The 14,277-nt window shown below is 42.7% G+C and overlaps 1 protein-coding gene across 2 annotated transcripts in view; it reads right to left on the reverse strand.

Annotated features, from left to right (window-relative positions):
• Window positions 1–14,277, reverse strand: part of FMN1 (formin 1) — a 393,533-nt gene that overhangs the window by 27,060 nt on the left and 352,196 nt on the right. For both annotated transcript variants that reach the window (XM_081108000.1, XM_081108001.1), the window contains 2 exons: window positions 12,456–12,507; window positions 7,456–7,605 (listed from right to left, as the gene is read on the reverse strand). In XM_081108000.1, coding sequence (XP_080964126.1) covers window positions 7,456–7,605; window positions 12,456–12,507 — 202 coding nt within the window. The remainder of the gene's footprint in view (window positions 1–7,455; window positions 7,606–12,455; window positions 12,508–14,277) is intronic.

Consider the following 14,277-nt stretch of genomic DNA (forward strand, 5'->3'; position numbering starts at 1 on the left):
TTCAATGCACACTTTAAACCACTTTGTTCTATGTTGTGAAGTCCTTTCTACATCAATAAACAATTACTAGGCTCTGTGCTGAAGAATGCACCATAGAAGACAGAACAAGGAATGGGTTTATATTGAACAGGTGGGAAAATACACACAATTGTTAAAAAAACAAGTTGCAATGAACTGCTAAAGGATGGAAGAAAAGTATGTTGTCAGAGACCAGAAGAAAGGGTAGTTCTACTTAGCGGCAACTCAGAAAATTTCTATTACAGCTGGTTTTGGAGATAGTCCTTAAAGGATGACAATATTTTGACCAACAGGAAATAACCCGGACAGTGCAATGTAAAGAAATTATCCAATGAGAATTCACGGCAAGAATGTGCAGGTGTGAGAAACAGTGAGTTGTCATGGTAGGTGCATGTGGGTTGAGGATATAGAAAATGAGATTGAAAAGTGAATTAAGGGAAAATTTTTAGAGGCTCATGCTCTAATTTTGAAGACAATGTGGAAAACTTGAAAGAGCTCAGGCTTTAGGGTCAATTAAGACCTAGTCCTTTCCCCCAATACTGTTGCTTACTAGTAAAACTGTGACATCGGCAAATTGTTTACTCTCTTCTGTGCTTACCTATGAAATAGCAATACATCTTTTTTTTAATATTTTTAAAAAAATATTTTTATTGATCTCAGAGAGAAAGGGAGAGGGAGAGAGAGATAGAAACATCAATAATGAAAGAGAATCATCAATCGGCTGCCTCTTGCAGGCCCCCTAGTAGGAATCGAGCCCACAACCCCTGGTATGTGCCCTTGACCGGAATCGAACCTAGGACCTTCAGTCCACAGGCCGATGCTCTATCCACTGAGCCAAACCAGCTAGGGTGCAATATACCTTCTTTTCTGGACTGTTCTTTCAAGGACCCAACAAGTTAATGAATATAAGTACCAACCTTATACATAAATGGCTAATTCTCTTCCCTTTATTTCATTAGTAATAGAAAACAACAGAACATGTTTGAAGAAATAGATGTGATCTAACTTAGGTTGTAGAAAGACAATTGGAAACAAAAGAATATTGAAGAGGAAACAGAAAAACTATAGGCAGAGAGAACAGGTAGGAGGATGTTTTAATAATCCAGGTGAGAGATGGATTAGGGCAAAGCCACTGTAAAAACAGGGTCAAGGAGAATATCAACTGAGGAGGCAAAAGTGAAAAATCAGCAACTGGTGGAAAGTGAATCTTTTAGCATTAAAAATGATTCAGGTTTCTAGCCTTTCTTGCTACTAGGAAGATAGTGGTGCAATGGAAAGTTAGGGGACCTAAGAAGAGCAGGCCTCAGAAGGGACAGAATCAATTCTTACTGGGATGTACTGAACTGCAGGTGAAGGTTGGACATCCTATGGGAAGGTCTGGTGTGCTTTAGGAGATTTGGGTCTGAGAATTAGAACTAAGAGGTTGGCTCTGGGTAGGAAGACTTAGGAGGCCTTGGCAAAGAAGTAATAGAGGGAGCTGTGAAAATCAGTGGAACTAGCTGGGGAGAGGGTATCGAGCAGAGAGGGGGAACATTGAGATCTGAACCTTGGGGGAAGGTTACTTAAGGAAGAGGGAAAAGAGGAGCTAATGAAGGAGATGAAAGAGAGTGGTCACCTTCACAGAAACATACTCAGAATACTATGAGAGCCATGGGGCATTTCAAGATGGAAGAAACTATCATCAGAGTCAAAAGCTAGTAGTGGTCAGGAGTTAGAAAAAGCTATTTAACTTCACAATTAAGAAAGGTGGCAAAGTCTCCTAATGGTCTCAACATCCTTTTCCTCCTGCTGCCTCTAGTAATAGAAACCGTGAGTCTTTGGCTGGGCACATGGCTCCCAGATAAGCCTACAGTTCCTGGGCTCCCTTGTTTATGGCCATGAGACTCAGTTTTGCCCAATGAAATGTGTGTATTTTCCAGGCCACATGTTTAAAAGGAAAGGTTGTGCCCTCCCCTTCCTACTGGCAGGAACTTAGCAGTAATGGTGCTGGTGGACGTGATGTGAGCCATCATCAACTTTGTGAGTAAGGACCTCATCTTAATGATGGTTGCCACAGGACAGAAGATAACCTGAGACCCTGACAATCAAACAACTTACACTCAAATTATTATGCAAAAGTATATAAAATATTTCTTGTGTAAGACCTATTGGGTTTGGCTCAGTGGTTAGAGTGTTGGACTAAAGAATCTTGGGTTTCATTCCAGTCAAGGCCATGTATGTCGGTTGCAGGCTTGATCCCCAACCTGGGTCAGGACACATGTGGGAGGCAACCAATCGATGTGTCTCTCTCACATCGATGTTTCTCTCTCTCTCTCTCTCTCTCTCTCTCTCTCTCTCTCTCTCTCTCTCTCTCCTCTAAATCAATGGAAAAATATCCTCAGGTGAGGATTAACAATAACAAAATTTTCTCATTTAAGCAACAGTTATTTTGGTCTTTGTTATGGCAACTGAGGCTTTGTCCTTAATGATACAGGAAGGACTAAGCACATGCTAAGGAAAAAGAAGTGAAGAAATTAACATAAACTCTTCTTTTAAGAAGTCAAAAGGAAAAGGAAAGCGAGAGAGAACAATAGTTTCCACAGGAAAGGGACTCAAAAGAGGTGTTTTACTTTTTAAAAAAATCAGTGATTTTACTGTTCTTACCATTTTAAAGTCTACCATCTCCTCTCCTTATTCATAGCATAGTTTTAATTTTGCAGAAGTAATTTTAAATTTACTGCTTGGGAAATAAGCAGGTTTTATTTTTTGTGATTATGATAATTCTGTTTATTAGTTAGCTCTTTGGGACATTTACTGTTCGTGGATTAGTACAGAGCTGCCTTCAAATGTGACTTGGGGAAATTCAAAGTTTTGCCAGTCAACTAGAGGGTGATTTGTATTATTAAAGGGGTCCCTTGAAATACGAAGCTTCTGAGCAGTTAAGTGTACACAAACCATTTAACCACATAAGAGAGGGCCAGGGAAGGGAACATTAACTTGTGAGAAGTTACTGTAATGATCATGTTTGCATGTCAGCAGGAAAGCAGATTTCAATAAATAAAAATGTTAGTTCATGGAATTTTTTCCAGGAATAACTTTCTCATCTGAAGAGAAGAATGCCTACATCGTCTACACTGCAATCAATTGCCCCTTTGTGGGCTGAGTGATGGTCTCTCTAAGTTCCCAACTCCTGCTCCTAAAGTGACCTGAGCAACAGGGAGCTCTGAGAACAGCTTTTGGGGTAACCCCACAGCAGCTCTGAACCATCTGCTGTCAAGGGAATGGCAGTTACATAATTAACCATAATAGCTGCAAATGATATAGTTACAACAAAAACCCTGTTGGTATTTAGCTGAACTAAAAAAAAAAACAATGGTGTAAATTATAGCTATGTGTATAATAAAATTTCTTATTTGCATTTCACATAAAATTCACCAAGCTCCTTATTCACTCATTACTCACCCATTATGGGTTTTTTAAATGGCACTTTGAAAGTTTGCTTTGGCTTGGGGTGAATTATTTGCCAAGACTTTATTCCTGGAGTCATGGCTCCTCGGGGACTTCTTTACCTTTTGGCAAATTCATAGCTCATTTTGTGGGTGGTAGCGGTTTGTGGCCACTATGTATGCATGTGCGGTCATATGTGGGGAGTCGTCTTAGGATATCCTAAATAGTGGGACATTTCATAAGGAAGGGTCTTATATCCCAGAGTAATTAAACAGAAAAAAGAAAAAGCAGAAAATGAGTAAAGCATAGTAATAAACATAGCAGCAACAATTAGGTTGGTTCCTTCCAATTATGCGTGTGCTTGAATAATGGGCCGACTTAATAGGCGGAAGAGATGTGCATTACAAATATCCAGGGAATGTTTGCATAGCAAGAGGCACAAATACAAAAGTGCATGAGAAGGTGCAATTGAGGCAAAGCTGTTTCTGAGACTAAAAATTGCGATAAACTTTAAAAAGCCATAAGCGCAATGTTGGATACAGATGAGCAGAGGAAAGGATTTTATTTTTTGCATGTACACTTTCATTAAAAAATGTGGTCTTTAGGACCAACATCAGTATTTTAGGGGAAGAACTGGGGGCATAAGACAAGGTAGCTGTAGACATTCACCAATTCCAAGAGGGCAAGGAAAATTCTCCCTCCCCAAACCTCCCCGACTCACTGCAAGACACTGGCTTGAAATATCTTCCCTAATGCGCTCAAGACTAAAGGTAAAGAGTATTTCAGAAATGAAACACAGTTTATGGAATATTAGGAAAGTAGTTTCTAGATTTATAGAGATTTCAAGCTAGAAGAGATCATCGTGTACTTTTAGTTGCTGCTTCCTCCCAACCTATACACTTTACAGATGTGATATGTCATTGGGTCCTCCAAGAAATAATAAATGACTGGCCGCATATTGTGTACCAAAATAATGGCGTAAGAACGCTGGTTTCTAACTCTCTATCTAAAGGTCTGTTTCACACCACCGAGCACACACTGCTTGTACTTATAAGGGGTAAGGGAAGGGCCTGGTACATTTCACTGGAGGGTGAGTTCTAAGACTAGGGGCTGCATGAGAACTGGGCGGGTGACAGAAGGAAGATCTAGGGGTGGTGCATTATGCATTTGTGCCTGGACACAGCCGTTTTCTATTTTGCCTAATATTGGCTTAAATGACAAGGAAAGCTTAATGCCATCAATATACCATCATAAAGTAGCTTGCTTTTCTCCTGGGTATAGTTAATCCGCAGGTAAACCATAGCGCTCACAAGGCACAAGAACAATGGGAGCTTTTATAGTCATTTGTGTGCTTAGAGGTTGTCCTGGGTCCCACAACGGACAGTTGCTACCCTAACATGGAGCCGCATCAATGCAACTGTGCATTAGGCTAATGAATGTGTTTTCCTGGAAACCATACTAAGCAGAGAAAGAAGTAAAGAATCTCTACCACCTGAAATTGACCTCAAGTAGCTCAAAGCAGTTTCAATACTTCCATTCCATTTAGAGGTGATTCTATCCCTTTAAAAACACTATTATTGATCCTTCATTTCCCCCAATATCTGGGGTTTTAGTTGGGTTTCAAATAGATCTAAAAATCAAGTGGGTGCAATTTCTCCTGATGCGATCCAAACCATTGTTTTCTTTTTCCTCATACATACAAGCCATCCGGTTTTTATTTGAATTTTTTTTTTTTTTGAGGATGACTTTGTACTATGTTATGTTACCTCGTGACATTTAGTGTTGTTGGGATTTATTGGATTTCTGGGAATAGTATAATAAAAAATGATAATATCAAACATCATTAATTAGGTGTCAAACAAAGTAATCATATTGTTTCTTATTTTAATTACAATAGAATTCAAGTTGATTTGCTTATTTTACCAGAGTAATATGTGATTCCAAACTGTTTAAAATCTAAAATCTTTAGCAGACAGAGGACAATTATAAAAAAAATCCTCACTTCACAAGAAAACCCGGGTTATTAATCAATTTGTTTAACTGGCTGAGCAGTAATAAACATAATGTGCTAACATCTCTTAGCAAATAGATTTTTGTAAACAAGCTGCTTCCAAAAATATTTTATGAGGCATCGTTAACATTCGGAGATGCTGCTGTTTAAGTTGGAAACCTCGGTGATCCATCTCGCATAGCGCGGCTGGAATGAAGAGACCCCTGGAATCACTCAGTGAGAACTAAAGAGGGGCCTGGGAAGTCATGACCCTTGGAAGGTGTTGGTTTACAGAGTGTGAAGTGGGCAATTCACCAGCTGCACCCAGGAAGCGGTCCTGCAAATGCCTGCGGCTAGGAGTCAGAGGACACGTCATGTTAAAGGACGCCAGCCACCACCCCTGCAGACCCACAATTTATCGGGTCTAACTTCGGTGACAGGGGAAAAAACTTCTTAAGTTAGGATACACTTGCATATTTTAACTGAAGATTATTATAACGAAAAGCAATCAATTACCCTCTCAGTTGTTTTTGGTTTTTGGACCATTTTAGGGCTCCTTCCTCAAGGGCAAATTCAGTAAGGACGATGCGCAACATGTGAGGCGCAACATCTTAAGCAAAGGCCATACACTCAGAGCCCACTGCTGGGTTCCTGGCTGTCAGGTATGGACATGGGGAGGGAGAGGAGCTTGGCGCTACCACTTTCCTATGAAGCTCACAAGACAGAATTTATTCCTTGGAAGCTGAAAGGGTTAAATAAGCGGCTACAGGGCAAGAGCAAATGAGGTACGTGTCAAGGTTTTTAGAATTTTTTTTCCATGTTATTATCAATGATCTTTTTCTTTAAAATGTCACTTAACTATTTCTCTGCTTCCGCTTCTCCATAGAATGGATGTACTAATGTTAATTCCCATGTTCCCAAAGAGGTAATGGTGGGAAGATATGCTGATAAACATTTTTGAAGCTCTTTGACTTCCTTAGAAAGAAAGCAGTCTTTTGAAAAGAGAAAATATTTAGATACTCAGCAATACTGGGTCAAAAATCTCTAACTTTTGATCAGTTTTAAAAATAGCTTTTTAAGGTGAAATATATTAGTGTATTGTGTGTGCGTGTAGGTATATTATGCATATGCTTTTTCTCTAATTACAAAGTAAAGAACAAAAGCACTGAACGTAGGAATTTTAGGTCTCAATTTTAGTGAGATATAGATGCTTTAGTTAAATGAATCATCTCCCTTAATTTGTAGGATTTTTTTGTCTCCTTCCGCTCTACTTTGAGTGACACTCTTATGCATCTGTTCTGCAGGGGTAGTAGCAAGACCTGTTTGAAGTTTAAATCCGTGACACCCTCTGCAGAACGGTGGCAACCTGATCAAAACAGTAATCAAGCAGAAATGCTCTTTCTCAGAATGAACACACACATGCGCGCACACACACACCTCCCTGCATTCAGAGCCGAGGTTTTCCTTCTACCCCCAGCTAATAAAATCAGGAGGCTGCACTGAGGCTGAGCGGCAGGCGGTTTGATGTCCTCAGCAGGATACGGGCAGTCAGAAGTGGCGCTGTAAATCCAGAGCGGGGCTTCAACACCGTGTTAAGTGTGGCCCGCGTCTCAGAGATTTCCCTTTGATGCAAGTTCAGTATATTAATGGGAAAAGCATTCACTTTTATTTGTCTGTACTGTCTGCGACAGCAAGGCTGCCTCATTTAGCCTGGGCCAACATGAAAATACGCAGAGAAGCAATCTGTTGCAAATTAGCACAGCTCCCCTTTCATTTACTAGCTAGTAATTGGAAGGGGTTAAGAAAGTGTAACTTATCGGACCACGTGAGGGTATCTGCTTGTGCGGACAGCAAGCCTCCCCCCGAATTGCCCTAGGAGCCCTGAGGCAATCATCCTTCCTCATGGCCACTTGGCCCGAACGACAACACTGACGCGTGTGAAATGTGTGCGCTTTGCTAGGTCTGAGGAGGCCGTTTCCTGGACTCCCCACGGGGGTATTTGTGACTCTGTCGGAACTTACCTTTCTTTAGATATGTTTTTACTTTCCCGTTTCCAAATCGTCTTGAAGTCACTGCAGAACTCGTACCACACCATAAACACGTAGTTTGGAGTGATCTCTTTCTCACCAGACTTTGGCTTCATCCCAAAATATCCCACTGTCGTTTCAAAACTGCAACAGGCAGGAGGGGAAAACAGAGTGAGGGAGAGGGTGAGAAACTGTCAACACCATTAGGGTGGGTGGGGGGCCCCGGGGGCAGTTTCCCACTTCTCCACTCTCTGTCTCCATTACTGCGGTTTATCCTAAACCCCAGAAAACCCATTTGCTCAAATCCACTTTCCAAAAAATTCAATTTGACTGGGGATACTCCTCGTCATATCTTATCCATGAAAAATCCAGCATGTGTAAGTCCGGGGGGTATACAGGTAAAACTTTAGAGTTTGTTCTTCATCTCCAATCTGTGCCATGTACCTGCTCTTCACTTGAAGTTTAATGATGACGGGGAACGCTGCTGGAATATTGACTCTGTGGCGTGAAGCAGTGGTCCGTTAGCGAGCCCAGTGGGAATAATTAATCTGCTGAGTGTTTCATGGAAAATCAAGACTGTTCTCTCCTATTCTGGTACCCTCTGGCGTTGTAACCTGGGGCCGATCACTCAGCATCAGACTCAATTTTCTCAAGGGTAAAATAAGGGACTGAACCTCTATGATCTTTAAGAAGGCTACATTTTTAAAGCTTTATATGATACAAGAATACAGACCACCAAATGCACAAAAGTGTATGTACAGTTGAGGGCATAGCAAGGTTTGGATGGAAAATCATCTTTGATCTTAATAAATGATCTCCAATCTGGACCAGGTTTTGCAAAGGAGATTCCCAGATATCACTAAGAGCCTCCTGACCTACCCCATGGACTCTCACACCAGACTAGCCGGGCCTCCCAAGCAGCCCTTCTTGGAGGCACTAGCTTTGCAGCAATTTATAGCTCTGCACTCAATCTTTCTACCCAGCCGCCCCCACCCACCCCAAGCCTCACAAGCTCATTTGCCATGAGCAAGAACACTTAAATAAATGGCTCCCTTTTCTAGGGTGTTGGAAACTAATCAAAGCAGGAATGGCTGGCCAGGTTTATGGCTACTCAATGCTCTATCATCTGTTCAGACACAGCATTTTTTTGTGGCCATCCTGAATACTGAGTTTCTAATGGAACTCTATTCAACGGCGATTGTAAAACCCCGAAGCCCCGTTACTATTACGGAGCATACTTTCATCTCGTTCTCAGTTATTGGCCAATATGTATCTCATAAGATTTTACCACAGTTCACAGATGAACTGTTAATTGATTCCATGGCTATGATTAGGCGAGATCCAAGCTGGGGCTGCAGCTCTGAGTCCCATAAATTCTTTGTGCTTCTGTAAATAATAAATCTGTTTTTAATGCAAATTAAAACTACTGGTCAGGGAATTTTGGCTCCCAGTTATTAAAAGACTGGAAGTGTATAAGTGGAGAAAGGCAACAACTGCAGTAATTTCTTAAGGGACTCTCTTACAATACCAAACATGCATATTTTGGCGCAAAACCAGCAACGGAAGAAAGTAGCAATGTCCACTTTCACCCAGGCGGGACCCATTTTGTGGCAAGCAGAATACTGATAACACCAAAGCACACTCCATGGCATCTAGTTTTATTTCATTCAAAATGAAAATTATATTAATGCAGCATGGACATGCATTGTAGAGAGTTTTGTGAACGATAGGAACCGGCCACGGTTTTCTTACAGGGGCCTGGGGCTTTCGAATTGGAAGAGACTTACATGTCAACTTGTCCAATGTTCTCATTTTACAGATGAGGAAACAAAGACCTGGAAAGACTGAATGTCCCTTTTTATTGGCAGCGATGGGCTAATCTTGGGCCTCCTGGTTCTCAGGGAAATGCTTTTTCCTCCCTCCGTCCCTGTGGCTCATGCTCGGTGACCCGGGCATTCAAGAAATACAACAGTGCCCCTCCCCCGCATTTCCACTTTAGACACAGTTGCCCCTATATCTTCCATAATGTGTGTTGCCCCCAGCAAAGCAAATCATTATTTTCTTCTCTTCCAGATGCTCACCTTCTATACAGAACCATATTTCTTTGTGCAACAATAGAGAGGAGAAAGTCTTCCACGGTGAGTCTTTAGGGGAACAAATGGTCTTCCTACAGCCCAGCAGGACACAGTGAAGAGCAGAGAGCCCCAGTCCTTGCTTCTCAAATCACCCCCACACCTGGAGCCTTATTGGGAGTCTCGAGTGCGAGACCAGGGCATTGCACGCACTGGTGCTGTTGCAGAGAAGGGCAGCTCTGTTTGGGGGCTATCGCAGAGCTTGAGGAAAGCATGCCAGCATCCTGCGGCCTCGCTTTCCCCGACTCTGAACTGAAGCTAACCATGTACCTCCCCCTCTCCCCTGGGAGCTGTGAGGTCCCGCTTACTCACCCTCAGACGGGGCGAAAACTAAAGGAAAGGCAGAACTCGAGCATTTCCCCGCTATGTGCTTTGGGAACTAAGAAGGCAAGCGAGCCTCTTCAGAAGAACCAAAGTAAACAGAGTTGCAGAGAATGGCCTGGCCTTGGCACCGCAGCTGTGATGGAGAGCAGCTGCTCCGAGGTGCGCCTTGTTTGAATTCAGTGCTCTTCCTTTGCCCAAGGAAAAGCTAAAAGCTGGTCTATGAACCTGCAGCTACCTGATAAAGTCTAGGCCACTGTCCTCCCAAGCAAAACTCTCTTCCTTTCAAATTCAATTTCGATTCACAGAAGACGGATGATTGAAAACCTTCCGAAATTTGGGCATGAAAATTATAGATCTTAAGCAGTCAGGAGAATTTTCTTCAACAGACAAGGGGGCAATCATGCTTTCCGAAACTTTTATTTGCCAGCACATGACTCTTGCTTTCGACTTCTAACAAGTGGATGGATTTCTGATCATGTTTCACATAACTTCTGGACTTCACTCTAAACTATTCCTTGACTCCTTTCTCCCTGCTACAATTCCTCATCTGATCTGTGTCTTTACAATTCAGCTAAACATTTCTAAAGTGCAGGCGATGATTCTATCAAAGAGCCCGTGGCCAACTGAACGGTTTTACTTCTGCAGTGCGGAGAGGCCAGAGTGGAACACATCCACTTACTGTTTTACATGCGTGCCTTCAGAAACTGCTTAGGAAAAGCAAATATTCCTTCGCCTCAGAGTAAATTGTTTCTCTTGAGAATAAAACATGAGAATTTCCTAAATCTCACACGAATATTGCAACACTGACCACCAACCTCCTTAAAGAGGGCAACCAAACAACTGTGGTTTCTACATTAAAGATGGGATCGGACATATTTCATGTATGACATGAAAGCTAGACTACCTTCACCACAAAGTCACGGAAAACGCTGACAACCAGAATTTATGGCCCCCCTCAGCATGGCTAATGCACAGCAGCAGCTTCGGCCCCTCGGAGGTGGGCCCCCTGTTCCTTACGCAAGAATCTTGAAGAAGTATTAGAAGTGACATCCACCCCAGAAACCGAATTTCTGTTTGGCCTGATACTCATGTGCCCCTAGTTGAGGGTCTCTTTTATGCATGCTGATTATTTCTGTAACACAGACGCAGCGCTTTTACACACGGAGGACGGGAAGCTACTGTAGGGGTACGGCCAATACAGGGGCACAGATATCCACACACACACAATCAGGTGACTGTCTTCATTGTCAAGATTATCATGTGACGATAAAGTCACGGTTCAAGACCATGTCTGCACTTAGGAAAATGCAGGGTTTGCCTTCACCTCGCTCTCATCTGCATTTTAATTTTATTGGCGAGTACAGTGGAGAGCAGGGCAGGATGTGGGACTTGTCAAAACAGAGCAGACGGCACCGGTTCAGTCTTTCAGAGCCCCCGGGAGGAGAAGGGCTCATTTGTAGAGTTTGTTCACTTGCATTTAGTGAACTCCTCTCCTCGCGTATTTGTAAAGTCCATTTTTTTTCCCACATGTGCCTCTTCCTGCTCTTACCTCTTATTTAATTTTCTAGTACTTTTAGAAATGTACCAGCAAAATTTATCTCAATTTTCTGAGCTGAATATGAGAAAGCCTCGGTATATTCCCATTCCTCCTCTAAGAGGGAGGGGTAGCCACACCGACTAACCCGGCCAACTGACACAAAGAAAGCCCCTCGGGGCCACAGCTGGTGATTACTGGCCTCCACCACCTGATGGCCACTGAGAGAGAGAAGAGCAAACAAGAGGCGTGAAGTAGGGGAGAGCTTGAATAGGAGACCTCTGAGGTCTCTGACCCATTCTGTGGGAGTTTTAGTTTTCCATATAGAGGTCATTCCCTTCTCCCCAAGATGTCCTCTAGGCTCTGAGGAAAGACACAGTAAGCCTCTTAGGTGTTTGTAATAACTGGTTGAATCTAGTTGTAATGCTAAGAAGGATCACGTTGTTCCTGACTCCCAGGAAGTGGTTCAGGAGCAGAGTGATGGAGGAGAGGCAAAGAGATGGAAATAGCGTCATGACATGGGAGGCAGGCGAGTCACTTCCCAATGATCTCCTGCTTTTTTTTCTTAAATCTCTTGCTTCTTGAGGAAAAATATTCCCAAGTCCTGTCACAGTGTTTTCACTCCAGCTCTCCACAGGCTGTTATTGTTCATGGAAGCATAGTCTTAACAAACGGGGCCAAAAGAATCGTCAGTCAGACATTATGTGGATGAAACAAGCCAGTCACAAAAGGAAAAGTGATGTATGAGTCCACTTACAGGAGGTCACTAGAGCAGTCAAAGTCACAGGGACAGATATTAGAATGGTGGTTGCCAAGGGCTGGGGGAAGGAAGTGGGGAGTTAGAGTTTAATGGATCCAGAGTTGCCATTGAAGAAAATGAAAATTTCAGGATATAGATGGTAGTTATGGTTGCACAGCAATGTGGAATGTACTTAATAATAATTAATAATAACAATAAAATGGCTAGTCAAAGAAAGAGCTGGGGCCAAGTTAGAGCTGCTTACCTTTTCTGAGCATTCTCCAGGTGACTTTCTTCCATTTTATGCTCTTTTTTGGCTGTAAAAGAGAAATAATTACGATTAAAACAGTATTTTTTTCATCATATTTTTGCATAATATTCTAACTTTGATTACCCATTCATTATAGAAATAAGCCCAAATTCAGGGGTTGGCAGCCCCTACCACACGTACTGGAAAAGGCACTCAATTCACTACATTTATCACCACTGCATTCTTTTTCTTAAAATCCTCAACTGAGGATGTGATTAGAGAGAGGAAAAGAGAGAGAGAGAGAGAGAGAGAGAGAGAGAGAGAGAGAGAGAGATGTGAGAGAGAAACATTGACTGGTTGCCAGCCCAGGTATGTGGCCTGTGGACCGAGAACCTTTTGGTACATAGAACAGGGACAACACTCATCATGCTCAACCAACTGAGCCATTCTGGCTAGACACCATTGCTTTCTTGATAATAGCTATAGCTATCAGCAAGGCGTGTGTGTGTGTGTGGGGGGGGGGAGCATTTAATTTACGTTCTTACTGGGACACTTGTGAGAGTGAAAGGAGGTGGCAGTAATAATTGCACCAGGACAAAGTCATACATGGGGACAATCCTGGCCAGGTTGGAACAAGTGGTCACCTGGCTATGGTTGGCCTCTTTGTGAGCCTTGGCATGTGCTCAGCACTTCCCCTCCTCTCCCAAACATTATAAACCCAGTGCCATTTGCAGTGCTGCTTAGATTCAAACAAATTAATTGAGTCCTTTCACACACTCTCTCTACACTCACAGGCCCCATTGACAATCTGGGAAGGCCTACGATTTCCTTTCTCAGAATAATGTTTTTAAATGCATTGAAAATAATACTTAAGATTATTAAAGAAATCTGTGATAGTGAGATACAATTCTGAATTTAAAGATTAGGAACCCATGCTCTGACATCAATGTGTGAGAGAAACATCGATCGATTGCCTCCCATATGCGCCCTAACTGGGTATCAAACCCACAACCTAGGGATGTGTCCTGACCAGGCATCGAACCTGCAACCTTTTGGTGTATGGGACAATGCTCCAAGCAACTGAGTCACCCAGCTGAGACTTACCATTGATTTTAAAATGTAAATGTTAAGTTACTCCCATGCTTAAAATCTTCCAACAACTTGCCATCATCCTTGACATAACGGTTTAAAGTCTTCACAATGTCCCAGAAGGCCCTGCAAGTCTGCTTTCTGGCTCCTCTGTGACATTACTTTTTTTTTTTTTTAAATCCTCACCTGAGGGTATTTTCCCATTGATTTTTAGAGGGAGTGGCAGAGAGAAGGAAAGACAGAGAAGAACATCAATATGAGAGAAACACATAGATTGGTTGCCTTTTGCACGTGCCCCGACCAGGGCCCAGGGCAGCAAGGAGCCTGCAACTGAGGTATGTGCCCTTGACAGGAATCAAACCCGGGACCCTTGGGTCCACAGGCCAATGCTCTATCCACTGAGACAAACTGGCTAGGGCTGTGACATTACCTCTTCTTTTCCATGCTCATTCCTTTCCAGGCTGGCTGGCCACCTTGCTGATGCTTGAGCACACTGAACGCATGCACTTGCCTTTCCACCTCCCTGGGACACCCTGCCCAGTCTCTGCATGACTGGCTCTCTTACCAGAATAGGTCTCAGACCAAATATCACCTTCCCTCACCTCATTCAGTAAAAGATCATCCCTTGCCATGCATCCTCCCCTCCCCTACCTCCTCATGTTACCTTTCCCCCCATAGCCATCATCTACCTGATGCACTAATTCATTTGCTCATTTGTTTATTAAACAACAACTGAATGTAAGCTGTA

This window comes from Myotis nattereri (assembly GCF_964212035.1).
Source record: "Myotis nattereri genome assembly, chromosome: 1".
In the NCBI taxonomy this organism is placed as follows: domain Eukaryota; kingdom Metazoa; phylum Chordata; class Mammalia; order Chiroptera; family Vespertilionidae; genus Myotis; species Myotis nattereri.